Source organism: Enoplosus armatus, chromosome 9 (assembly GCF_043641665.1).
Source record: "Enoplosus armatus isolate fEnoArm2 chromosome 9, fEnoArm2.hap1, whole genome shotgun sequence".
In the NCBI taxonomy this organism is placed as follows: domain Eukaryota; kingdom Metazoa; phylum Chordata; class Actinopteri; order Centrarchiformes; family Enoplosidae; genus Enoplosus; species Enoplosus armatus.
Genome location: NC_092188.1, coordinates 3,024,342 through 3,049,734, shown reverse-complemented (window position 1 = coordinate 3,049,734; position 25,393 = coordinate 3,024,342). Strand labels below are relative to the sequence as shown.

The window sequence follows — 25,393 nt, the reverse complement described above, 5'->3', positions numbered from 1 at the left end:
TGTATTGATGAAGTGCATGATTTGGTGTCCCTAAGATATTTCTCAGGGGGTGGGGGGGATCGTTTGATATGCCCAAAGATGAAAGAGTATAGTAAGGCAAAGACATAACTACTTTCAGGGGAATTTGCTGACTTTTCACCACAGGTTACATATACTGCATATGTATATGTATACATATACGGTGTGGATATAAACACACATATATATACACACACATGCATAATATAAACACATTCGAGGGTGGGGTGGGTGGGGACTGGTTACCAACACTACATCAGAAAAGGTTAAGCAAAAGCATGAATTTAAGCATTGCAGGAGCCTCCGGCTTTAAAGTCTTGATGACTGATGTGTAAAGTTTTTCAACATCAACGCGTCCAAAAACTAAGTTGCATTGTAAATCCACACTGAGGACATTGGCAGCCTAACATAAGGAGGTGGCGTCACGTCACCCCAGTCAGCAGTTCTATAATAAGCAAGTAGCTGAGCAATACCAATATGGTACAAAGATATTCGTTGGACAAAAAGAAAGTGGGGGAAAAAACAAGTTTGGTTGAGGCTTTCGTCCACAGTGACACTGGCTGCCACGTGATTGGTTGTGTTTTCTTGTGAAGGTCCGCAACCTCAAACCCACTGCATTTCTTCAAAGGGAAGTTCTTTTCAGAAAACCCAATGAGGGAGACTCCCTCTCTAGTCCAGGAGTGTACCTCCTCAGTAGTTGAACTTTCCCTGTTGGTTGACCGGGGACGTGGCAGGTATGAACAGGGGCTTGGGAGGGACGTCGGGTTTGAGAGAGGAGGCCCGGCGGACAATAGCGCCCCTGTGTGGGACCTCCTGCTGCTCTCCATTGTAGCTGTGTTGGCGTGTCAGGTACCCATTAGGGATGAGGGGGTAGTGAACTTCGCAGGCGCTGCCCGTCGAGTTCATCCGTGCCAGGAGGGGAGGCGGCTGGTGGGGCACACCGTTTCGTTGGCTGAAGCTGTGCTGGCGAGGGATCATGCCTCCTCCTCCGCCTCCATTAGGCATCTTGGTGGCTGCAGCGATCAGCGAGTGCCTTTGGGAGGAGTGCCGCCTCTCCAGGGTGGACTGGTGGTGCGGGGGAATGTCTGGAGGAACATCCATACGTCGGGTGAGGCTGTCTCGGGGTAAAGTGGATGAGCTGTAGTAGGGGGCTGATTCTGTCTCAGGAATCTGAGGTTGGATGCGGTTGGCGAATGCTAGCTGACCACCACCACCGCTGGCCATCAGACCCGATGGGCTCATTAACTGGGAGTTCTTGCTGCTGCTTGCCTCGTGAATGTGCTTCAGGAGCTCATCCAGCGAGGTTACCTCCATCACCTTCTGAGAGTAACCAGGGTAAGGTTGCTGAGATAGCACACGTTCAACATTGTGAATTTTGCGTTCTTCTGGATGGAGGTGACTTCCAACCAGTGGCTGCCCATTGGACAGGCTATGGGAGTACGGGAAGACCTGCTGGTGAAGCAGAGCTGAGCTGGGCCTGGAGCCAATGTTGTGGGACTTTGGTTCCTTGGCATTGTTGCAATTCTGGTTCTTCTCCCACTGGTTTTTGAAGGCTTTCATGCTCTTGATGGGCAGTTCTGGGGTTGAGTCTGGTGTAGGCAGACCAGACAGCTCTGAGGAATGGTGGAGGTGGTGGTGATGGTGGGGGTGGACCAGGTCTCCCATTGTCATTCCATGATGGCCGTTTCTCCTTGGTGGGTGATGCTCCTTGCTGCTGGCGAAGAAAGAGTTGTAGATCTTTGGAGATGACACCTCAAGCTTGTCGTCCTTACTCTGGCTGTCCAGAAGACCATTGAGCTTGGCCAGACTGCGGAGGGACAGGGCGTGCGGGATCGGGGCCTCAGGATCTTTCGACAACTTCTTGGTCTTGTGGCCCGTGTGGTTACAGTAACAGGAGACCAGGAAGCCAGAGAGAAAGGCGCCAAGGACGAAGGCCACCAGAACACAAGCGATCAGGAGAGTATAATGGACACTGTGATTGGTCTTCTCCAGCTCTGGCGGCCGCCTCACACCTTCAAGACAGAAAAAGATTGAGAAAAGGGTATTTCAGTTAGTTTCAGCTTTTCTGACTGAGCCAAAAGAAAAAAAAAACCACACACACACATTTTCAAGAGCTAATATAGGTCAAGTAGCAGCTGGGACAGACAGGTTGTGTTTACAGGGGCTTCACTATGTGGGAAACAGCATGGGAGAGGTGTTTGTACTAAGCTCTTGGCTTCCTTTCCTTTCACTGTTAATAGATCAATACAGCCTTTCTTTTTAGGACCTATGCTTTCCCCTTAGACTGGCAGAGGCCAAGAGCTCCCCAGTCAGTGAGAAATCAACTCTGAAATGAGTTAGAGCTTTAAATATTGATGGGAGCACAGCGGCAAGAACCTGATGTCATTTTCACAGACTCTGCTTTCCAATGCGAGGATCAGGGGCGAGAGCACCTGGTATGATGAATGAGCCAAAAATAACGGGTCTATCCAATAGCTCACCGAGTCTGGTGCCTTTGCCAGCACAGACTCAAATGAGGTTGTCAGATTCTTTCAAAAAGAAGCCGAGGGGACAGTCTGTGCAACCGTGCACCAAAAACACAAGGTTACTTAGTCGAGGTAAATCTACCATGGAAATGTCCTTGGGTGATGTGACCCTAGCACTGTGTTTTGCCTAATGGCGTGAAAGGCAACGGCAATAAGAATAAGGAGTGAAACCTGCCACCTCTCATAATCAGAGCTCATTTGCAAGAGGCTGCTGCCATCTGTGGTGTCAGACCCTTCTCTCCGCCCTTAATGGCAGTTTCTGTGAAACTGATTAGCCTGCGGAGGGGACGGCTGAGCTGCACTGAGGAGGGTAAAAATTCAGGTGTTCCAAACAAGCTGAAGTCAACAGCCACTGAAAGCTTCGTTGAGGAATGAAAATGGAAAATGATGTCTAAATCAGGCTTGATGATAGTTTATGTGATGTTCAGAGTGATGATGATGATGATGATGATTGGTGGATGAGTATAATGGATAATCAGATCTGCATTAGAGTGAATTTTAATCTCTGAAGTGACACAGACTTGACAAAATGAAGGCTCTTTGCTCCAGAAAAGTCTTCCGATTGAGTTATGATGTGGGCGATATGGATAAACGCAGCATAAACCTGATCCAGAAACTCAATTGAGATACTGATTACAAATGTCTTTTGGCTAGGATAGTTTACTGGAAAAATCAAGGCACCACACTGACACAAAAATTGTTCACTGATTTGCAAAATTGTCCACAAAGGCCTCATATAACCAGAGGGCTTTCAGGGACTTTAAGCTACCTCAGTAGAAACAGTGTAGAAAGATCTCTACTGGTTGAAAGGTATGCACAGTTATCCTCATGTTGCTCGACTCTGCCGGGTGCATCATGATTTTTCAACTCACGTGGAAGCCACGAACACAAAACTGATGAAGACTTCTGAGACTAACATTTCAAAAGGTTTTCGTTTTAGTGGAATGGAAGACGTGAGTAAAACTTCCACCATGAACTCCTGAGACAGTGAGGCCAGGGTGATTAGAGGCAAATATTAGGGGATACTACAGAGGTGGAAAACCTGATCAGAGACCTGCCAGTGTTCAGTCAAATCTCATCACAAATCCACAACAGACAAAAGCACAAATGACTGAAGTCTAAACTAATTTTCTTGAGCCTCAAAAGGCACCTGACACCATGGTAACTACGCAATGCATTATATGGAACGACAAGCCATTTGCCTCCTGTCATCATTACAGCTTTAATTTGACAGAATCTTATTAGAAATGCGGTGGGATGCGGCAAAATTTTAATCAAACAAGGTTTATCTTGCGTCATGGCGGATTTCTATGTACACAGTTTCTGCCCAAGGAGTTTATCATTTAGGTCATGAAGTTGAAGTTGTGAAACTTGGGCGATTCTCTTTGTTCTTCATTATCCGGAGGTAGACTTTTGAGCAGGTGTGCTTATAGAAGCTTATTATCTCATATTCATGTATCACTACATTCATTTGCGAGGGGTGCTTTGCTACCATTTTCCCTACAGAGAGATACTGTGGTGCACTATAATCTTTCTGGAAGTAACGCTTTGAATAGAGCTTCCAATTAAAAATGCTCAATTTTTAGCCATTTATTCTTCTGATTGCCTCGACTTATGACCACATTAAAAAGTCATAAATCATAATTGCATCCCAGTGGGAGAGGCAATCAAAAGTGATGTTGGAGTGAGCCTGTTAATACCTCTTCTTTTAGTCTTGGACAATTTGTTTTTGGTCTCATTACACAGGCCGCCAATCAGCGGTGCAGCATCGTCATGGGTTCAAGGTTGTGGGTCTAACCGATCAGTGTCCCGGCGGCGGCAGCGGCATGCAGCTTCAGTAATGAGCGGTGAAAGGCTGCTCTCATCTCGGCGTGCTCTCTGCCTCCTGTCACCCCTGTGGCTTCCCGGTACCTGTGAGTCACCCGCTCCCACTGGACCGTGACACCCCCCTCCCTGGCTGTGGCTACAGGCCTATTGAGGGGTCCCTCCTGGTTGAGGGGTATGAGTCAAGTGCCACGACAGGGGGTGAATCGCGCAGCTGAGGTAAACAAATCCAGAGCCTACGAACGACTTGTCACAACATGTTTCATGAGCATGCCGGATGACTCAATCACTGGATATGTGGGACATATGGGGGCCACTGGTCACAGTGAAATTAATACCCTGTGAATCATACTGACAGCCTGGCAAGCAGCTAGGTGGCGCACAGGAGGTGCTGGCCAACTGTACACACCGGCTTTCTTTGCACTGCTTCATGAGCATCTGGAAACTAATCAATGGGTTTTGAAACTACACAAATGTTTTTTTAAATTAAAAAAAAAGTGTTTATGGGGGGAAATCGTCGCGAGGCGATAATTAATGCGGCTTTACGCTCGTTTCACAACTTCCCTTCAATGATTACATAGCTTCAGGGTCAGTGTTGCTATCTAACGTTGTCACATTATATTTCTGTGTCAACTCAACATGGCCTCGGCTCAGAGAGGGCTTAATATAGAGATACCGAAGTCTGCCAAAAGGTAAAAAGACAGATGGGCTGCGTGAGTGGAGGCAAGGGGAGAGAGGGATGGTGACAGCCAGGGGAAAAAAAAAAAAAAAAAAAGAGGAAGATGAAGATGAAGGGATGAAATTCAACCTTGGTGACAAACTGGTGATGAAGAGGGGAGTGAATGTGAGAGGACTCAAAGATCCAAGAGACAGGGGAGCAAGAGCAAAGGAAAAGAGTGGAGATGAAAGCCAGAGAGCTTTAAAAAAAAAAAGTGGTTGTATGTGCGAGAAGCAGATTTGAAGGAGGAGGAGGAAGATGGGGAGAGAGGCAGAGAGAGAGACAGAGACAGAGAGAGAGACAGACGTGATGGGGTGAGTGACAGACCGTCACTCTGCTGGGTTTTGAAGCCTGGTGCTCTGCGGCAGCTGTGATATGGTTGGAGAACAACCCTTGCGCTCCTCCACAGCACCGTAGGAAGAGAAGGGCTCTGTGATTGCATCCATATTGTTAAAAATAGACGGCGCGGTAGGTTACGTAAACGGGCAGGTTTTACACAGTGTGTCTGTGCCGCGTCTTACTAATTGGCGATGGTTTTTGCATGAGGGAAATAAAGTAAGGAGGTCTGACGGTTGTTATGTGTGAATCTTTTTTTTTCTTCCTTTCCTGAAGGTGATGAAGTTGAGTCTGAAAACAAATTACAATGGAAGCCACAACTTCTCCTAAGCGTTTGAGTGATTAAGTAAATGGCTGCTGTCTTTGCAAGCTCCCGCAGACATCTTAAATCGACTTCATTAACAATACAGCAACCATAAGCTTTTCCAAAACACCAATTACCGATAATCTGAACACTTTGAAGTTTCATACTTTTTCAATTGTGAAAGAATTATTTTCGCATCTCTTGCAGGACATTAAAGCATCACAACTCTACAAAAATGGAATTTAAAATATTGTCAGGAAGGAACGGCTGCACTTTCAATGCCGGATATGAAATCATTTAAACACAGGAACAACTTTTTCTTTTGTACCTGACTTTTTCATTGCATCAGGCTTTTCTCCAGGCTGCGTTTAAATAACCTGGAGAACAACTTGTGTTCTATTTTTGCGGCATGAAGTGAAGACATTCCAAAATAGCCCTAATTAGTTTCTGCTTCTGCAAGCTTACAAGTGCATGTAATTGTTCCCTTAATGGCTACTCCATCCCAATGAGAAGCCAACAAGAAAAAATGGCCCCGGGCTTCATAGGAAAGCATTACCCCTCCCCCCTTCCTCCTGCTAATGCTGGAGATTTATTTCTTCCACACTAAAAATAACAATTTAACTCCTGAAAGACACCCTGAGGTTGAAGATGGGAACAAATGAAATAATTTCCTTTTTCAAATCCGGGTGAAAAGCAGTGCAGCTCTGCCCTGTTGCTGTGAGCTTTAGTAATTTGTCATTTTTAATACTTAATGTCTGTCAATGGACAGACATGGTTAGCAAACAGAGCATGATCGTGTGCGTCACACACACACACACACACACACACACACACACACACACACTGGGTATATGTGCTGTGTGTGTGCAGGGTTCTGGCTGTTGACTGAGTGAATTCAATCATGTACACTTGTTATTAGGAATTTGCATAATATTCCACCTCAGTGCTCAGCCAATTGGATGCGGTTTAATATATGCACACGAGCTAAGGTGATATGGTGTAATGTAACAGATCCATTCCAATTGAAAAGTAGTGGTAATGAGCACTGCATTTCATTCCAGGTGTGCTGATGCATAGAGAGCATAGATTTCATTACAATTTTGATTGAATACTGGTAAATTGGGCGTGCTGTGGCATCTGGCAATCAGAACCACACTGTCTGTATGAAGTCCTTCAATATTTGCACCTGTACTTTGAGGGGAAAGTCAAGGTTTTAAGCAGCAGTATACATTTTGTCTCAAACACTCAAACAACAGATAGTGGTTGTTTAAAGGGGTGGTTCATTCAAATTACAAAAACAAACATATTTTCTCACTTCTCAGATGCCAGTACAGTACATCTGGAGGTGAAAGAAGTTCCGTTTGAACTGATTCTGTCCAGAAATAAATCCACAGACCTCACTATAAATACTTTTCATTGGAACTACTTTCTACAGAACTAACGGTCCCAATTAAATTCATCAATGGAAAGTCACACTGCAGTTTATTTTTTTAAACTTCTCACTGTTTTTACCAGCACAAACCAAGTCCAAGTCACCTTTATTGTACTGGGGTTGAGGCAAAATTTCCTGAGGCAGGAAATAAAAAGTCTAAAGTAAACTGCATGGCTAGATACCACTGGGGTTAAATAAGAAAATGTTATTTCGTAATTTGGGTGAACCGACCCCTCAAAGTGGCCATTAAACCAGGCAGAGCACATGCACAGCGTGATGTCCTTTTCCTTTCCTTCCTTTTTACATGCAGTTGCATCAGAAACTTAAAAAAGAAGAGCCGATTATTTGCCATTCAGTGGCTGGTAAAGCAAAATGGTTCCAATGCAAACTTCCAGCTGTTTCTGTGATGATCTACATTCAAGAGGGAAGGCGGCACTGGAAGAATCTTGGCTTTAGCAATCAACTTAAAGAGACAGTCCACACCAAAGTCAGTTTCCGCAGATATGGTGAATAATTCCTTTTTTTTTTAGAATCATCTGTCTGTTCTAGCTTAAAAACTGGCAATGTATAAAGAACATGCACCAAACAAAAAGGTGAGGAAACTATGACCATTAATAACAAAGGCTATTTAGTGGAAACAGCGCTGTCTTTCTGCTAAAACCCACATCTATCACGGTGTCACGTAGCGCTGTCTTTGGAGTGAACTGCTGCTTTAAGAGATGGAGAAACTGCTCGCAGGCCACTCAAACACCTGCTCGCAGTTTCAGCCATCGGCTGTAAAACCGGAAAGGCAGATCATAAAAGGACGGTTAAAAGAGTCAGTGAGAGAGAATTCAACAAAGGAGGCAGGTACGGCTAAAGGGTTAGTCCAACTAAAAAAAGAACAGAAAAACAGGCACATAAAATGGGAGAAATACTCCCCAGAGGTCAATGAGACAGATTAAAGGGTAAGGGGTTAGGGCTAGGAGCCGGGACAACTGCGTGGGTGGATTTGATCACTGTGGGGCCCCGTGGATCGCTGTGACGCTCAGAACTGACGGCCCTCCATCCTGACACTGAGCTGAGCTTTAATAGCCGACATTGGAATAAAGAGCCATTAAAAGTGCCGGTTATGGAAAATGAAGTATTCGATGTGTGTAATGCCTTTAAGGTTTGTTTTAACAGCGCGTTGCAGAGTGTGTTTTTGTAGTAAAAACATGATGTCACTTATAATCGTCGTAAAGTGCTGGTGAGCTGAGCGGAGGGAAAAAATGGCCTAGATCTGTGTGACCTTTAATGAGTGCCATTACACCATGACTATGAGTCAGGGAGTCCAAATTGGCAGTAACGTTTCAAAAACTGAAGTGTGTGTGTGTGTGTGTGTGTGTGCGCGCACGTAAAGGCCTGACTTGTGATAAATCACGTAAGAGTAGGGTCAACGCAGACGAATGGGCTGAATGAAACCCGACAGCCGGCGGTTCTATTTAACCGGCATAATGAACGTGTTCTGGATGTGCGGCCACAATCTGACCCTTAAAGATCTAAAACTGTGTTAAATATTTCAATGTCCAACTTCACACACCGTCTGCTATTTGAAGAAGTGACAGCCTTCAGAATTATTGCTCATTTGCAAAGTAAAACTTTGGAAAAAGTGTGATGAAGTGTTCATTTCGTTAACACTGCTGGATGGTGGTGGATGGCGTTTACTTTTTAACTAGTGATGATGAAACTGAGTACTTATTTAATTACTGACACTATCATTACGTATTATTACGTTTCTGGATTTTTGCTTGTTTCTTTGCAAAGATTATTGCTGGAAAGAGTTCCTATTTAATATCAAACCCTATATATTTGTTTCTTTTTGGCTAGTTTTTACTTTTAAGAAGTAAAGTCATTAAAATATGAATCATAAAATACTGATAGTGATGTGGACGGAAGCCTCTCTGAGGAGCAGATATTGTGGCGGTGGTTAGAGGGGACACACAGTCAGAGCCCTATCAGTGTCTGGATGATACAGGCGGTGTCTGTTGCCATGGTCTTCAGAAGTATAAATAACTCTTTAGAAAACTAGCTGGCATCGATGTCCCCCCCCCAGGACGGCAGCCCTTCTTTATGGAAAGGTTCAGGCCGAGTTCACTCTCTGCTCTCCTCCTGTAGTGTTTTAATGAGTTTGAAAACGCCCGCTTCACTTGATTCTATTATCGAGCCATCTCCCTGTGCTTGTCAGCTAAATTAGCTGCTAGCCTGGCTTTTGAGTCCAACCCACGCTGGTTCATCTAAATGTGCAGAAGAGTCACGGAAAAGGTCAAATCACAATAGAGGGCAACAAAACAAACCCGAGGTGTGGAACCAGGAGTCTTGTGCAACACGGGTTTGCTAACACAGTTTTGTGTGCGCTCACACACGATGCAGAGGTGGGCGTTCACCGGCCACAAACAGCTCTAGTGCAACCTGACTGCTGGCATTTTTCTAAATAGCAGCAGGTCGACGGGTTCCTGCCCTTGCCTTTTATTCTTCCCTCGTGTTTACATAATGTAGCGCAGCTACCCACGTCTGAGCGAATATTTCACCTCACAGGTTTTAATCTGTCCATGACTGAGCCACAAAAAACAACTGTGGTTAGGATTAACAGGGCCGGGAGTGTTAAGTGAGGGACTGCCTTTGTAATTTTTACTGTAAGAGTTCTATATCTATATCTCGCTGACATTTATGAATGAGGTGGACTTACAGGTGGTTTACTGCTACGCCTGTGATCTTTAAGAGACGTTTGCTGACAGGGGAACTTTTCTGAGCTGTCGTATCCGTCTCAACTGTCACACATAATAACCTTCTTCCACAGCAAATAACAGTGAAAACAAACTGCGCTCTCACAGCAACAGGCCTAAAGTGCCAAAATATGCAAGGCCGGCCTGCCACTGTCTCATTTATTGTTCCACATTTCTACCTGATAAAACTTGCTTTCAAGTCCAAGTCTCAAACCTACAGGTCGGGCCTTTATTGAGGCTAGCAGCTGTATGTTTACTTAGCCCGATGGCTAGTTGGCGAGCTAACTCTTTGTTGGAGCAACAAAGTAAAGACGAGACAATTTTCTTTGTCGCAGCGACTAATATACACATGCATCCATTTAACTGCAGTGTTTTTTAACTTTTCTTCAGCTATCTGTGTCTCTCTTGATTGGCTGTTCTATATTTGGCCACTATCTGTGTACTGTTGTCTACTGGTCCACCTTCTGGCTGCTGGGAGATTTGTGACAGAGCTGCAGAGCCTCTACGGAAGGTAAGAAAAGCAGATATGTGGTGAGGAACGGACAGGAAGTGAGAGATTGGAGGCCCTCTTGGAACTGTGATGCTGTTGCTTCGACACCAGCTCCTCTCCTTCCTTATCAACCCGCTCGCCCTGCTCTTCTGATTGAACCGGGTGCGCCACAGTCTCTGGCTGAAATAGATTGCGTTGCTGTTTCTATTACATCCTACACCCCCTCCTCTCCCTCCCTGTTGTCTGACTCCCTGGCTCAGGCCCCTGCTGGTTATTTATTTGTTATGGGCTTTTCTCATTTGAGCCTGAGTAGCTCATCACTGCAGCCAGAGAGTCTGTCTGCGTGAATGGAAGCTTCTTTCACTTGCTGAGGATTTATGGACTTCTGACATGGTGCCTGTGCAAGCAACCGGCACAGAGAGCACAAAAACTGCTTCATGCCGCCTGTCCTCCCTGAATCACATCCAAATGAACCATATCTTCTTGCAGGAATATGCTCCAGTGTTTAGACGGGGAAAAACCCGAAAAACTTTCTCACTTCTGCTCTGGTTTCTTTACACGATCTTTTGAGGGTCACAGAGACGTTTTGTTCCCGTCATGTTGATGTGGCTCTTCGACTTACATTTCCTACTTTTGAAAGCTTGTGATGTTAATCAGTATGAGTCACTCACACTGTCATATTAAAAATGTAAGAAATAATGAGACTCAAGTCTATAAAGATCAAGATGTAATTAAATATTCAAGAATTGGTTGGAGTTTTATAGGTCATGTCATTTATTGAGGTAGCTGGATGGTGTGGCGTAACTGTAACTGAGTTACTGTAAGACATGCAGGTTGGATGCCTTTAACAATGTGTGAATAGAAAGCTAAACAGAACTTTCAATTCCAGAAGTAAGGAAACCTCATTCAAAATCACGCTGACATCTGTTACTACACAAGTTAGCAACATTGAGCCCAACAACATAACCTTTAGAGCCGAAAGGATGAGCAAATTCATCTTTTAAGTCATTACTTCAAGACAAAATGCCAAAACGTTGATGGTTCCAGCTTCTGAAATATGAAGATTTGCTGCTTTTCTTTGTCTTCATTTATAGTAAATTGAATATATTTGGGTTTCAGACTGTTGGTCGGATAAAGCAAGTCAGGTATGGTGACAGTAGGAGTGAAGGGAGTGAGGGTGGATATCATGGATGAGGTTACAGTGAAGTGTTTGACGTGCGCTGCAATAACAACAGCTTAAAATTATCCATATGTATACGCGTTTCCATTACTATTACGTTATCGACACATTTATGGAGAGGTTACAGTTGTGATGACAGGGCTGAATGTTGCGGCACAAGCAAGTAATTCTTGTGTTTCCAGTATTTACAAGTTTGTGATTGACCCTGAGTCGATACTCGTTTTCATGTCAAGTAGCCACATTGACCAAAACCTTTACACTTTTTTGTACTTAAATGAAGCAGGGGAGAATCCTTTCCTTTTTTGTGGATAATTGTTTAACTTTCTTCAAATTAAGAATGGTTCAATTTCCAATATCAAGCACAGCAGCAGATACTCATTTATCTCACTTTGTCAGAGAGACAGATCAAAGCGAGCCTCAATGAGAGATTCTGTTGAGTTATCGAAGCCAGTGGAACAGCAGCTCGCCTGGAAGTTGACGCCGGGACTTTGGCTCTCTACACTTTTAAGTCTGCACCAGGAAATGACTCTCTGGGAAAGTGGGAATGGAAATTATAAATGTAAATGAATGGTCACACGGAGCGAGAGACGCTACCTGGCTTGTGCGCTGAATTTTGTCAGTGTGTTTGAAAACATTGAGGGAATATTTGTGTGTGTTGACGAGCTAAATAAAAGATGAGGAGAGGCCATGCGGGAGCAGTGTTGTTTAGACTCAGGTTCTCTACTTGATTTGAGGAGTTAATTAGAGCCAATGCAGTATTTATTTCAAGTCATTAAACCGTTCGCATTCATGGCTGCTGTGTTGAGTACATCAGGATGTATGGCTGAACACAGAGGGACAAGAAGATCCTCCTCTAATAACCTTTAAGCCCCGTCTGCGCCATGTTTATGTCCGTTTAGTGAATGTGTGCGCGGCGTTATTCAGCGATATCGAACACTTATCATTCAGCAGCCTTCCATCTACCCACACAGGAAGCATTAAGTGAAGCTGCTCACGTCATGTAACGCTGAGACAAATGAAGTGTACGGATCAGAAAAGAATCGATGCTTTCTGCCTTTCACTAAGAGATTGGTTTGACTAGTGAGTTAAGTGTTAGTGAGCTAATGAAAGAGATATTTCACCCTGGAAGAACACTTACTCAAATGAGCATGCACACCATCACATGACTTCTTCAATGCTTCCTGCTTTTACTGGCCAGGACTCATTCTCTCAGCGACTATTCAACAGTCAGTGATTCATCAGAAATCGCAAAGACAGTTTTTTGAGGATATAAAATAATAGAGTTGATTTGAATTTACATTAGCTGTTGAAATGAGTACCATTGCTATGGAAACGCAGGGCGGATGATTGAACTGCACGCTGAGTATGGGAGGCGGTTCTGCCAGAGTGAAACAATATTTTCTGTTATTTGTTGTTAGTGGTCAGTCTGGTTAGAAGTGTACGGTGAGGCGTTCGGGGCCCAGCAGTGCAATCCCCTGCAGATTCACTGAGGACAGACATCCCTCCCCCTTACCCTCCATCTCCACACTGATTGGCTCCGAGTCAGGTGACCCTTGTTCCCCCACGGGGGGAGGGCCATCAGGACCTGTACCTCTTTCAGGGTCACCTGCCTCCTTTGGGAATGCCGCCCCATGATAGGTTGTGCTGGCGCTTGTGGGTGTGGTCTTCCCTGTGGTTGTAACGAAGGGGGGGAGGAGGAGGAGGAGGAGGAGGGGGCAACAGAGTGAGTGATTAGTGAAATGTGAATCAGCCTGGACAATCAACTTCAGAGAAATGAGGGTGAGTCTCGAGTGGAAAGAAAACTGCCACCCGTTAACATAAAGACCCAGTGATGATCGTGAGCAACATGATGAGCACACAGAGCAGAATTTAATTCGTCCGTCAGTTCGCGATGATGTCAAGTGCTGCAGTTTAATACTCACGTTCAGTCTCTCCGGGGGAGTTTGACATTCCAACATTTGCAATGACAAATCCACGATTCTCCACAACATTTCTTGCTGCGCTGCTATTATCACACTCAAACTACTCATATGCTTTAAAAACATATCTCACAGCACATTTAGTGACTCTTTAAACGACTTAACACAGCTATCTGGCAGTTTGTCAGAGGAGACTCAGCTTAGCAAAAGTGAACTAATGAAGTATATTAACATTGTTGAATGGCTTTTGAATTTTTACAAACTGCAGCAAAGGTTTTAGGCACTTTTATAATATTTAACTCCTGGTTCAATGCACCGTCATTATGGCTTTCCACAGTCTTTTGTTACTAAACCACTCAGCAATCATTTAATCCTGGTTCTCCAGCTTATTTTACAGAAAAATCCCCCCCCTTTTATTTGAATGGCCTTGAACTCCGACCACCGTTAAAACTCCTCTGCATCCACTCCGCTAAGTGTTTTCACAGATAAGTTGAAATAGATACTGGTGGCTGGCTAGGTGAGGGCTTTTTTTCTTCACCACAGCTCTTTTCCACTACCTCACCCGAGCTGAACTGTTTCACAGGAAACTCTGTCACCTTGAGGCAGACCAGCAAACATTATCATGGAACCATTTCAAACATATGCCAAGGAACACGCTGGGCATTAGCTGCCACAGGCCTTGTAATATCAAACATATTTATCTTGATGACACACTCCACATCTTGATTGCATTATTAGCTCTCTGTTGTCCTTGAGGTCCGGTGAGCAGCATGCTGCTATTGGCTTGGGCTCCTGCACTAATAAGCCAGCCATAATGTTAGCATTCTGCAGATCTCACTCCCAGACTGGAGGAAAAAGGACCTGTTCTCTCTCTCACTGTGAGCCAGTTGACAGCGTTCACTCTGAATGAGGTGTCCCGTCAGTTCACCATCTGCGCCGGGCAAATTAAAACTGTACACCGGGGGGTGTCTGGCCCTGGCACCTCGGACAATAGCTCCAGGATTTCATCGTTACTTCAATTTATCACAATTGTGTTATTCTGAGTGTGCACGTAGGATCACATTGTTTGTCCCATTTTACTGTTGATAAAGTACAAAAAGGAAAAAAGCACATTATACAACAGAGGAACATTTGATTACCTACACAGGCGGGCATTTGTCTCACACCCTTCCCTCTGCTGGCTGCGATTGTTTGGGTGACAGGGAGGTGGAAGAAAGAAAACGTCCCTGCCTTTGGTGTGCTTTCGAACAGGGAACGGAGCCCCTGTGTGACAACAGCTTTGTTCGGCATATGGGGCGTTTTATTGTCTGGGAAAGCTGATAATTGATCTTCAGTGCAGAGACTTGAAAGGCTTTTTGTGTGAATCAGCTAGAAAAAAAAAAATATAAACACCAAAAAACAACAGAGACAGAATCTGACTGCGTGTTGAGAACTTCAAACAGTGCAGTGAAGCATCGGGGTGGTGAGAGCCCCGTAGGATTAAGCAGGAGGGTTGCTCATCAAGCCTTGCTACCGACTGAGTGGCAATTCCTCCAGCAGGGAGGCTTTACGGACTACTGAGGCGCTGTGGGACCGTGGAGGTCTGGGCCGAGGTCTCTGGCAGACAAAGTGGCCTCTGTTCTGGGAAAGAGACTGAGGGAGATGCAGGATGGATGGTTCTGCTGAGCCATAATGGCCGACATCTTCCAGCGTGATGGGCTCAGTGATGATACTAATCACTGTGTTGGATCAACCACTGCCATTAGCTCCCCCGTGTCCCAATTTGTCTAGTGACAAAGGGATCTGACTTTGAGCAAGTCTTAAAAACTCCTCATAAAGTTGGGGCTGGCACTTTAGTTGTGCAGATAAAAGCGAATGAGGCTGGCCAACAGCAATCTGATTGAAAATGACTGGTTTTGAATGTTGCAGTGTTAGAAAATTGTCTGAACACCACCTCCTCAATCTTATCTGAGAGCTAGCCAGCTTGGCGGCATTTCTATTTCTATTCCGGCCATGCCAGGGGCTGCGCGGTGCGGCCAGCGGGGGAGTAATGGGACGTGACAGGGATGATGATCCTTCTTGATACAGGGCATTAGGCAGCCTAGCCAGCGGAGCTCCTGGTCCATCAAAAGAGTGATGCTTCAGACAATGGCTTCAATGTTTAAGCTGTCAGACTGGCTGAGAAGGAGAGGTGGCACCGGCCATTCAGCTGCCTCAATAAAGTATTCTGTAACCTCCCAAGTTGTGACGTGCAGAAACATTTATTTTGTAGGCATATAGCTGAATAAATCTGATGCTCTTCTCCAGATAGAGTAACAGTGAGCGAGCAGGTCGAAGTTCAATGTGTTGTTCAAGGATATTCAAAGAAATATTACACGTCTTTAACGTTATGGGTCTTTTTTCTTGGCCGCCACTTTTATTGTAATGTTTTATTCACCAACTTCGCCAACATTAGAACAGAATCAAAACAGGGCAGGAATACAAGATCAGATGATCAGACAAACAAACCTCCAGCTTTACCCATTCTGTTCTCGGTGAACGGCCATTTTGATTGAGATTTTGCAGACGGACTTGCTGGTTAAAACAGACCTATTGTCATTCTGTTGGTGTGCTCATTTACAGTTTCACCATCAACGAGGTGTTTTAGATAAACTTTGGTTTTGTTTACAATCTGTACTTTCTTAAACTGTTTGGACAAAAATATTGTTAACATAACTGATAGGAAAGACGGCCAAAACTACTAAAACAAGACCCAGGTTGCAAAAAAACAGAACTCAAACTCCCTTTGAATCCTACTTTGGTGTAAGACTGCCTACTGAGTTCACTTTGCTAGCCTTTAGCCTGTTAGCGCTCGGTGGTGACCAGCTGGATCAGCTGAGGCAGTTAAATGAAAAGACAAAAGACGCGTCCACTGACCGTACGCTGAGTCTAGCGCCGTGTTTTGCTTGCGAGTGGTCGCCAGGACATCTGGAGAGAGAAGACACAAAGAAATTCAAAATGACATCAGTGTGTTTGGTTATGATTTGTCAAGATTTCTGGTTTCTGGGCTACAATTAATTTATTTGTAATGGGAGACAAGTATTGTTGAATTTGTCCTGTTTGTGGTTCTGATCACATCCCAGACACATGCAGGAGAGCTACAACAACCCACTCTGTCTTACATAAAAACACTTCTATGAGCAAGTGATTAATTAACACAGAAAGATTGAGAACAGTATTCCAGCAGGGATTGAGAACGAGGGCGGACAAACTACTCTTCAAGCGCCTTCAACATAAACTGAATAGCTGCCCTCAGTGAATAAATACAGTGTAATGCTCCATTATAATTCGTTAGATCCGCAATCACCTGCGCCTGCTGTCGCTCCGCCATCAAGGTCTGATGACAGTCAATCACTGTTTTTTCTCTCCGTCTCCTTATTGCTTATGTAAATCTCTGAGAATAAATAAATGTTTCCAGCTCACCGTGGCAGGTATCTGGGTGTTGATGGTAACCGTTCTCCACATCCTGTTCAAACCCGCCTCTGAAGAGGAAGAAACACACACACACACACACACACACAGCAAGACAGAGACACATCAGTAAATTTGCATCAATCCATTTCCCTGATTGTCCATTTCTAACAAAGCACCTCGTTGAGTCTTTCTAAAATTGGTTTTGTTGATGAGGACTGCTTGGAGACGGGGAGGTAAGTGCTCCGTAACAAAATTTAATTTGTTTTGTGTCTGGCTGAGGTCAGAGTGTCTGTGTCGCATTTGTAGCTGGGACACAGTGGTGGCTGGACCTGAAGGGAAAATGCACCCTTGGATCTTCTTACAAGGTTGTGCATCATCAATGTTGTGGTGTTCAGCAGATTCCACAAGTTAGTTTGTAATTTACTTCTGAGTGTCCTCAATTTCTCTCAACCTGCCTCCTTCAGTTAGTCATTTCCTACATTTCTCTCGTCATACACACTTTCTGTAGCTGCACTGTATTTTAGTCCACTGAGGTTACGGCTGGTGAAATTGGTACCTCTGCAATGAATGTCTCACTGTCTGATTGTTGAATGTCAGAGAAAAATAGTCTGCAGGGAAGTGTGTTGATTCAGAGGGACACCAAAACCTGTCATTTACCACTTCATATTTCTGCTGGTGAAACCTCTGCATTACTAACAGAATGCGAAATATATTCACACAACATCTGTATTTTGGCCAGTTTTCTGCAGGAATAAGAAAAACACACTGAAAACATGAACCTGAAATGAAAGTGTTACTGTCAGAAAGAAGCCGTTCAGGCGTTTTTGTGCGGGAAGAAGAAGGAAAAGGTGATCCAAGAAAGGAATACACGCTCTTGTTGAAAACACTTTTCACTGTCTGTCCTTGATTTTAGGTAACTACATTGTACTTCTAATTAAATTAACTTGAAAACTGAGGCACATTTGAGCAAAAAAGGTAAAGAAAAGCTCAATCATGCCTAAGAAATCCTTCAAAAATGATTTTACTATGCCATTCTGAACTTGCTGCTGTGCAACCTTAAAATCCTCTGAATCCGCCTTTTGAACGACTCCTCCGAACTGACAACAAACCCCGATCTGATCATTATTGATTTTCTGCTGCTCTGATGAAAATGTGTCTACGACTGATACGCTGTTCTCCCTCCAACTGACGCACCATCTTTCACCTCCGAGTCAATCAGAAAACAACGTCTCATCCAGACGCACACGTTCGCCGGCTGAGAAATGAGATTGAGCCGACGCACGTTGGAGCGGAAGCCCTTCTTCCACCCGAGCGGAGCTTCACATCGACGCCAACAATCTTCCCACACGTTGTAATGAACCAAAAAAAAATAAATAGACACGGGCTCATATGCTGCACAAGCACAAGCGTAATGATCCGGTATTCACGCAGAGACATTTTGTACAAGCATGCATGCACGCCTACTCCATAGCAAACCAATTACTTCCTTATATAACCTAAACACAAACCTACATCTCACAGATTATATGCAAACACGCAGTCTTCCAGCTCCTATCTATAATTAGCAAACAAACTTTGAACAGACACATGATCTTGCACAAAATTTTCCACTCCATTCCAAAACATGCTGAAAGAAACAACAGATGTCTAAATAGGAGGCAGGAGTCGGTGAACAGCCAAAGAGCGAGAACACCGAACTCAGCTGGAAGGAGAAAAATCACCTCAAAGAATTAATCACCTCAATTTCTTCAGTGTGCGTTAAAGCAGCAACTCTGCCGTCAACTGTCAGCTTTAGGGATGTGTGTTTGTAAAACCTGCTGCGAGGAGGCTGCTTAGCGCACAGATACACACCCGGCGCACTAAATTACACCCTCTCTTACTCAGTTAAAACCCCGGCTCGCTTAAAGGAAGTTCCTTTATGTTTCCTGAGGAAGCAGGGATTCGGTGGAAGACAGGAGGTGATTATCAAATCAAAGAACGCCAGGCTGATGCTCAGTGTTCGTGTGAAGAATGAAGAAGTCTGGCAGAGAGCAAACTTTAAAAAATGAACATATCTTAAGAGGATGTATTTTTACAGCCTGGGAGCAGCTGGAGTTCGACGTCACACCATAAACGGTGTGATGATATCTACAGCATAGTTTGTGTTCTTCGGTATGAATCACAGTGAAAGTGTTTTCTTAAGTTTATATTTTGAGATTTTGAAAGTTTAAAGCAGTGGTTCAAAACCTTTTTGGCTCGTCAGCCCTTAAAACAAAGCTTTGTCTGCTTGCGACCATCACAGTCACAGTTGCAAGTATTAAGGTTGAGACCAGTTCAACCTAAAACGATCTGCTCACACACAAAATAAAAGATCAGACGAAAGCTTGAAGAAAATAAAACATGAGCCGACCCCAGGTTGGAGACACAAAATGTGTCAAAACAAAAGTATGAATAAAGTCTCTGTAGATATGCTTCCGTCCACCAGAGTGACCATCACCATAACGACCACGAGAGTCCACGAGGATCAGAAGAGACAACTTCATTCATCAAAAAACAATTAAAAAAAAAACACAAAAGCCATCCGAGTTGGAAAGCAGCAACGCAAAGATGCATCAGAGTTCCTGGTGCTCGATGAATCATGTGATCGTAGCACGTCCTTTCCAATATAGTCACTAAGTGGTAGTTGATCCGGACACGCAGAAATTCTACAACATTTGAAAAGAAATGTTCATTGCAATCAACACAGAGATTGTAGTTTATTCCTCTGTAGTACTGTAGTAAGTACTGTAAACCCTGAGGTATGAGCCCGAGCACGCTCAGTGGCGTCTGCCTAACGTGGACCTACTCTCAGATCAACGATGCAAAACATAATCTTTTCAACTAAAGCTTGTAAACAGAGTTTTGTTAACCAGCAGGATGACAGGTCACCTTTACGTTTGAAAAAGCACACCAGACATGTTGGCACCCTTCACCATAATTGACCTTCTCTGGTGTTCATGCACATGAATAAACAGTTGAACACAACCATCAGGCAAGAATTCATTTTGTTCTGCTCGGCTTTCCAAACACGAGGAGCTGCTGGCTGTCAGATATCAACATCTGTCCGTTTTTACCCACAAACCCTTTCAGTCTGGGTTCACGTCCTGAAGCTGGCTCGGTTACACTCTGAGCAAACTGCATCACACCATGATTTGGAAGCTGAATGTACAGTCGCCATGATGTAAAGGCCTCGTTCTCACACCAAACTGAATGTCTTTCCACCTGCTTTGGTAGTTTTAGAGTATATTTTTGCACCGATAATAAAAGAGCTTTGCACGATTTCATTTAGAAAATCAGAAAAAAGATTTGTCTGGCAGGCCTTTCATCTTAACGAATGCAGTGTTGACTCAACCTTAAACACGTAGCCACATATATATATTCACTACACAACAAATGAACACCAGCAGATGAGAGTCTGTAAACGAGATGAAATGCAGGCTCTAAATAGTGATTTCACAAGTAGCCCACATTAAAACATGAGGAATTACATGAATACAGACGGCTAGAAATGTCTTGTCTCTGATCTGCTGAATGAAATCAATATCCCACCTGACCCTCTTTAATTATAAACATGAACAAAACATGATGGTCATACATGTATTTATGTAGCAAAGTGCTCCCACAAGACATTCAGCTGTTTTATTATATTATTCATAAGGACAAGGACGCGTTATGATTCTCGGGCCGATTACAATTATGATTTGGCATCGTGACGCATCAGACAGAAGTTGATGTTGGCAGTCAGGACATAAACTCATACGACATGTGGTGTTTAATGGATTGCTATCGTTTGCTTTCTGAACATGTCACAGTCCGTCCTTCCCATTAAAATGATTTAATACATGTTTAATATTTGCGACTGGAATCCAAACCAAACTACACAGCTGGAGAAACTTTACAAAACTACCAGTTACGGCCAGCGGAGGGTAAGATCCTCTGCGCTGCGAGAGAGAGGGACTCCCCAGGTGTCACAAATCAGCTGAAGTTCATTCACCTCCAGCTCTCTCTGCAGAGTTCACAGCTCGTGTTGTCCTCGTCTTTCCAGCTGACATTACACAACACACGGGAGTGTAGGGGTTGCCTGGTGACAACTCCAGTCATAGTCCCGGTCGCCCAGTGTGTTACCATCAGTCCTGCGATATGGGCTACACCTTTAAAGGATAAAGATGTTGGTGTTTGACGTCACGCATCTCTGCAGGCTGACGTGCGTCCTATTGCTCTGCTCCCCTCAGCTGGCAGAAAGGCAGCCATTTTATCACATTAGTCCATCATTCGATGGATGTGTTGATTCTTTCTCGGCTACTGAACCTTGACTACTCCCCCTCCTCTGTATGTATTCTTATCATCAACAAATCCCATCAAAAAAAAGACCAAAACCAACAATGAACGGATCCAAACAAGTACTGTGTGTGTACCCGAAGCCTTATATTTCTTCTCCATTGTTGTCCAAAATCTATTAAAAACACACTAATGTTTCTTCATTACCATGAACACACACACACACACACAGTAGTTTATTTTCAATTAACGCTGTCCTAATGCCATCACACCTAATCTAAGGCTGATAATGGTCTCCAACAAATGCACTATTGTTCCTGTTTGAGCAACATTTGCTAAAACCTGAAGCTCAGCTGTTTCAGAGAAAGAACTTAAACTATATGTGTGTGTAAGCTGCTTTGAAAGGTTTAAGTCTTCAGCAACAAATGTCTTTGGGGTCACAGACGGGGCAGGCAAGGCAGGAAGCATTGAGAGAAGCAAGAAGACATTGTTGGTTTTGGTCTTTTCATGGGATTTTCTGACAAAAATATAGAATATTGCGAGTCTTATTGTTCAAATCAGCCCCGGCTCTGAAACTACCTGCCTGAAGATCTGAGGTTTGCAGAAAATATCATCCTTTAACCTGCACTGCACAGCGGATCCTGTTCCAGGATCTTTATCCATCCTCTGTCCTTGGCCGTCTTTTGTTTTGGCATTGTGCTTTGGCGAGAGTGGTTATGTCAAATGCATAATGGATGACATGTAAACTAAAACACCCAGGAACAGTAAGAAGTTGAGCCGTCCAGCCACACAATCTTTCAATGTGTGAGACGAAGTGACAGAAAGAAGGCTGTGAATCCTCTCCTCTGGATCAGCCATGAATCAGCCATTCAAATTTATGCCACCTCTGGATGAGAAAGGACGACTGATAGTCCGTGAGAGAGTGATGTGAGAGAGGAGACAGACAGACGGAGAGAGGAGGGAGTCCCGGGAGGAGGATGACTTTTGAGCTGCTTCATCTCAAACTCTGGTCAGGCTCTTTCTGCTGCCTGATTCCTCTCGTCCCTCCATCACCATCCCTTTATCATCCTCATTCCCTCTCTGCCCTTTCACCATCCACCCCTCACCTCACCTTTCAGTGATATTTAAAGCTTTCACTTAAAGCAGGTTTAAAACCTCCTGTTACTTTAGGGACACACGGACAGCCTGAGCAGTTGCTGTGAAACCTAAATGAAAAACAGACGTGCTGCACTTTGGAAACGGACTGATACATTTCATACATTTCTTGTTTGTCAACCATCGCTCTCCTCCTTTTATTTCTTGCTCTTCAGCCTCCTCATCTCTCCCAGTTTCCATCTTTTTGTCATCGTCTCTCTTTTCTCTCCTCCATTCCTTCTTCTTTCCTTCTCTCCTCTTGTTTCCTTTGTTCTTCTGTCTGTCCATACTTCTGTCTCTCTGGCAGGGGGCTGATAGTTGAGTCTGGACGGGATATTTTGGCCGATCTCTCTCACGTTCTGGTCCATTGGTTTCCAGTGCGGCTCCGTCCTGCACGCTAAACACCGACTCATAAATCAAACCTCAGCGAGCAGCTCGGAGCACTTTACCAGCGTGAAGCCACGTCGGCACTTCCTCTCTCTCTGTTGCAAACACAACTCACTGTACTTGTGAGGACCTTCCAGTGACAGCTATTAACTCCTAACCTCAAACCACATACCTAAACCTAATCTTAATTACAACCCTAACCTGTAACTTAATTCAAATCCTAAGACTCACTCCTTAAAGTCACAACAAAATTAAAAACTGCTTTTTCATCTTGCTTGCCAACTCTTCATATCTTATTACACACACATTTTTAATAAACCAAAACATATATTCTATCAAAATCTCATTACTTTCACTTCCTCAAAAGCAGCGCATCTTCAGTGATTATCTCATGTGTACCGGGAGGCATAAACAAAAGTTTCAACCAACAAAACTTTCACAGATTAAAGCCGAACAACGGCGCTTCCAACAAATTAAAGTCTCTTACTACTGGATATCCTGCTTGTTTTGAACTAATTAAATGACCTCTCTTCACAATATTGCATTTCAACAAGAAGGAACAGTTTTGGGAAACACTCTTAAGCTGCAGCCAGAAGCCAGTTACTCTTGGTCAGCTTTTGTACAAATGAAACAAACAAAAGTGTGAATTAGTGAGTGTTTGTAATGGACAGATATGAGAGTGCTATTAATCTTCTCACCTAACTGAGTCCAACTGAGATTATATTTGAGAGTTTGATACTCAAAAGATAGATTTTACAGTTTCATTGAGAATATGCTTATTTGCTTTCCTGCCGATAGATGAGAAGATGAGTACCTCTCTCGTGTTTGTACGGTAAATATTAAGCTTAAATGATGTTAGCGTAGCACAAAGACTGGAAGCAGGAGGAAACAGCTAGCCTGGCTCTGTATGAAGGTAACGAAATCATCTCAAGCTCACTCATTAACATATTATACCTCGATTATTTATTATTTTCATGGAGTCTTGTTGTCATGGTGAGACTGCCAACCAGCTGTTTCCAGACTTTATACTAAGATAAGTTAACCAGCAGGTTGTCTGGCAGGACGAGACTCGAGGAAGTCCGTGTGTCCAGCCAAGAAACCGACAAGTGCATTCCCCAAAATGTGGAACTACTCCTTTAAAATATCCTCACTCTCTAAGTACAAGAACCCAAATACCATACTGTCAAATACACAAATATAAGAGGGCACACAGAAACATGCATCTAAAAGAAAAAAAAAAAATCCCATTAGCCTCTGTCCGTACGAGGGCAGGGAAAGTAATACGTCTGTGTGGCCAAGCAGAGGATATGCAATAATTCCAGGTCTGCACATTTTCAGCCGTCAAAATAATCTATTGGAAGCCAGTCGGGAGTGGAAGTGGTGCTCTTTGTGTGTGAGATGGGGGGGGGGGAAAGGTAAGTGTAGTGGCAGTCTACAGAAAACTCCACACACACCGTTTACAGCTAATATACATAGAGAGTAAGAGAGAGAAAAGAAAAAACCCACCATCCAGCGTGGTGATTTAGGAACAGGTTGTACATCAACCACACGGGGACACGAAAAGTCCTTGACTGTCAGGAGGCACACAGGAGGAGAAAATAGTACCTTTAACTGCTGCTACTCCGCCTCCTCCTCCTTTACCCTTTACTGCATCCATCTATCTGTCCACCTATCCATCCATCCATCTGCCCATCCAACCACAAATCCATCTTCCTTCCCCATTTTGCCAGACAGCGTGGTACACCGCTGCGTGATTGAAACACATGCAGCCAAACATCGCTTTTGATTTTATGACACGGGCTGAAGGAGAGAGAGAGAGAGAGAGAGAGAGAGAGAGAGAGTGTGGAGGAGGATGTAGAAAAAGTCTACAAAGAAAAAGTAGAGAATAACTGGCCTGTTTCTGGCACATTAACGTCCAACTGAGATTATATTACATTTTTACAGTGGCCTGCACTGTGAACTGTGCTCTCTTTTAAGAAGAATTTAGGTTTCATGACGGGCAATGTTACTCTCTCTCTCCCCGTTCTATCTTTAGCTGACTCTAACAGCAAAGACGTTAAACAAAAACAGCCTCAGAGTTCGAACTGTAACCCACATTAGCTTTTCAGATAATGTCTCCTTATCTACAAGCGTGGACACGTCTCGCACCGCACCTCGGCTTGCCGAATCAGCGACCAAACAAACATCCGGCGGTGAAAAGTCCACTGATAGTGTCAGTTTACAGGCTTGATACAGAAGCTAATTAGCTTGCCAACTGCAGGACATTACACAGCATAAAACTTGTCAAGACAAATGTCAAGACAGGACAAATGTCCTTCGCTTTTGAGCTACAGTTTGCTTACAATTGTCTGGATTGGCTGTCAATCAAACACATACACTGGCCCGCCCATTCAGAGGCTAAAGGAGCATCCTGATCTCCAAAGACCTTTTTAACATAATATTAACAATATAGGTTTAAAAAAAGCACATTGAGATGATTTTTGAAGGCTGAAAGGAAGACTTTCGTGGTTTCAGTTGGACTTCAACACACACACACACACACACACACACACACACACACACACAGATATAACCCTGCATTTGCCACCACAGGATGCAGGTCAATACCTTCCAGTGTCAAGTGGCTCCCTTCCAGTCCACAAGAATAGATAAGT

At 44.0% G+C, this 25,393-nt stretch overlaps 1 protein-coding gene across 1 annotated transcript in view; it reads right to left on the bottom strand.

Moving 5' to 3' along the window:
• Positions 1-301: 301 nt before the first annotated feature.
• Positions 302-25,393, bottom strand: part of sema6cb (semaphorin 6Cb) — a 54,689-nt gene continuing 29,597 nt past the window's right edge. The window contains exons 15-18 of the mRNA XM_070911332.1: positions 16,932-16,990; positions 16,386-16,436; positions 13,085-13,240; positions 302-2,030 (exon numbers count right to left, since the gene is read on the bottom strand). Of these exons, the coding sequence (XP_070767433.1) occupies positions 709-2,030; positions 13,085-13,240; positions 16,386-16,436; positions 16,932-16,990 (1,588 nt within the window). The 3' untranslated portion in view covers positions 302-708. The remainder of the gene's footprint in view (positions 2,031-13,084; positions 13,241-16,385; positions 16,437-16,931; positions 16,991-25,393) is intronic.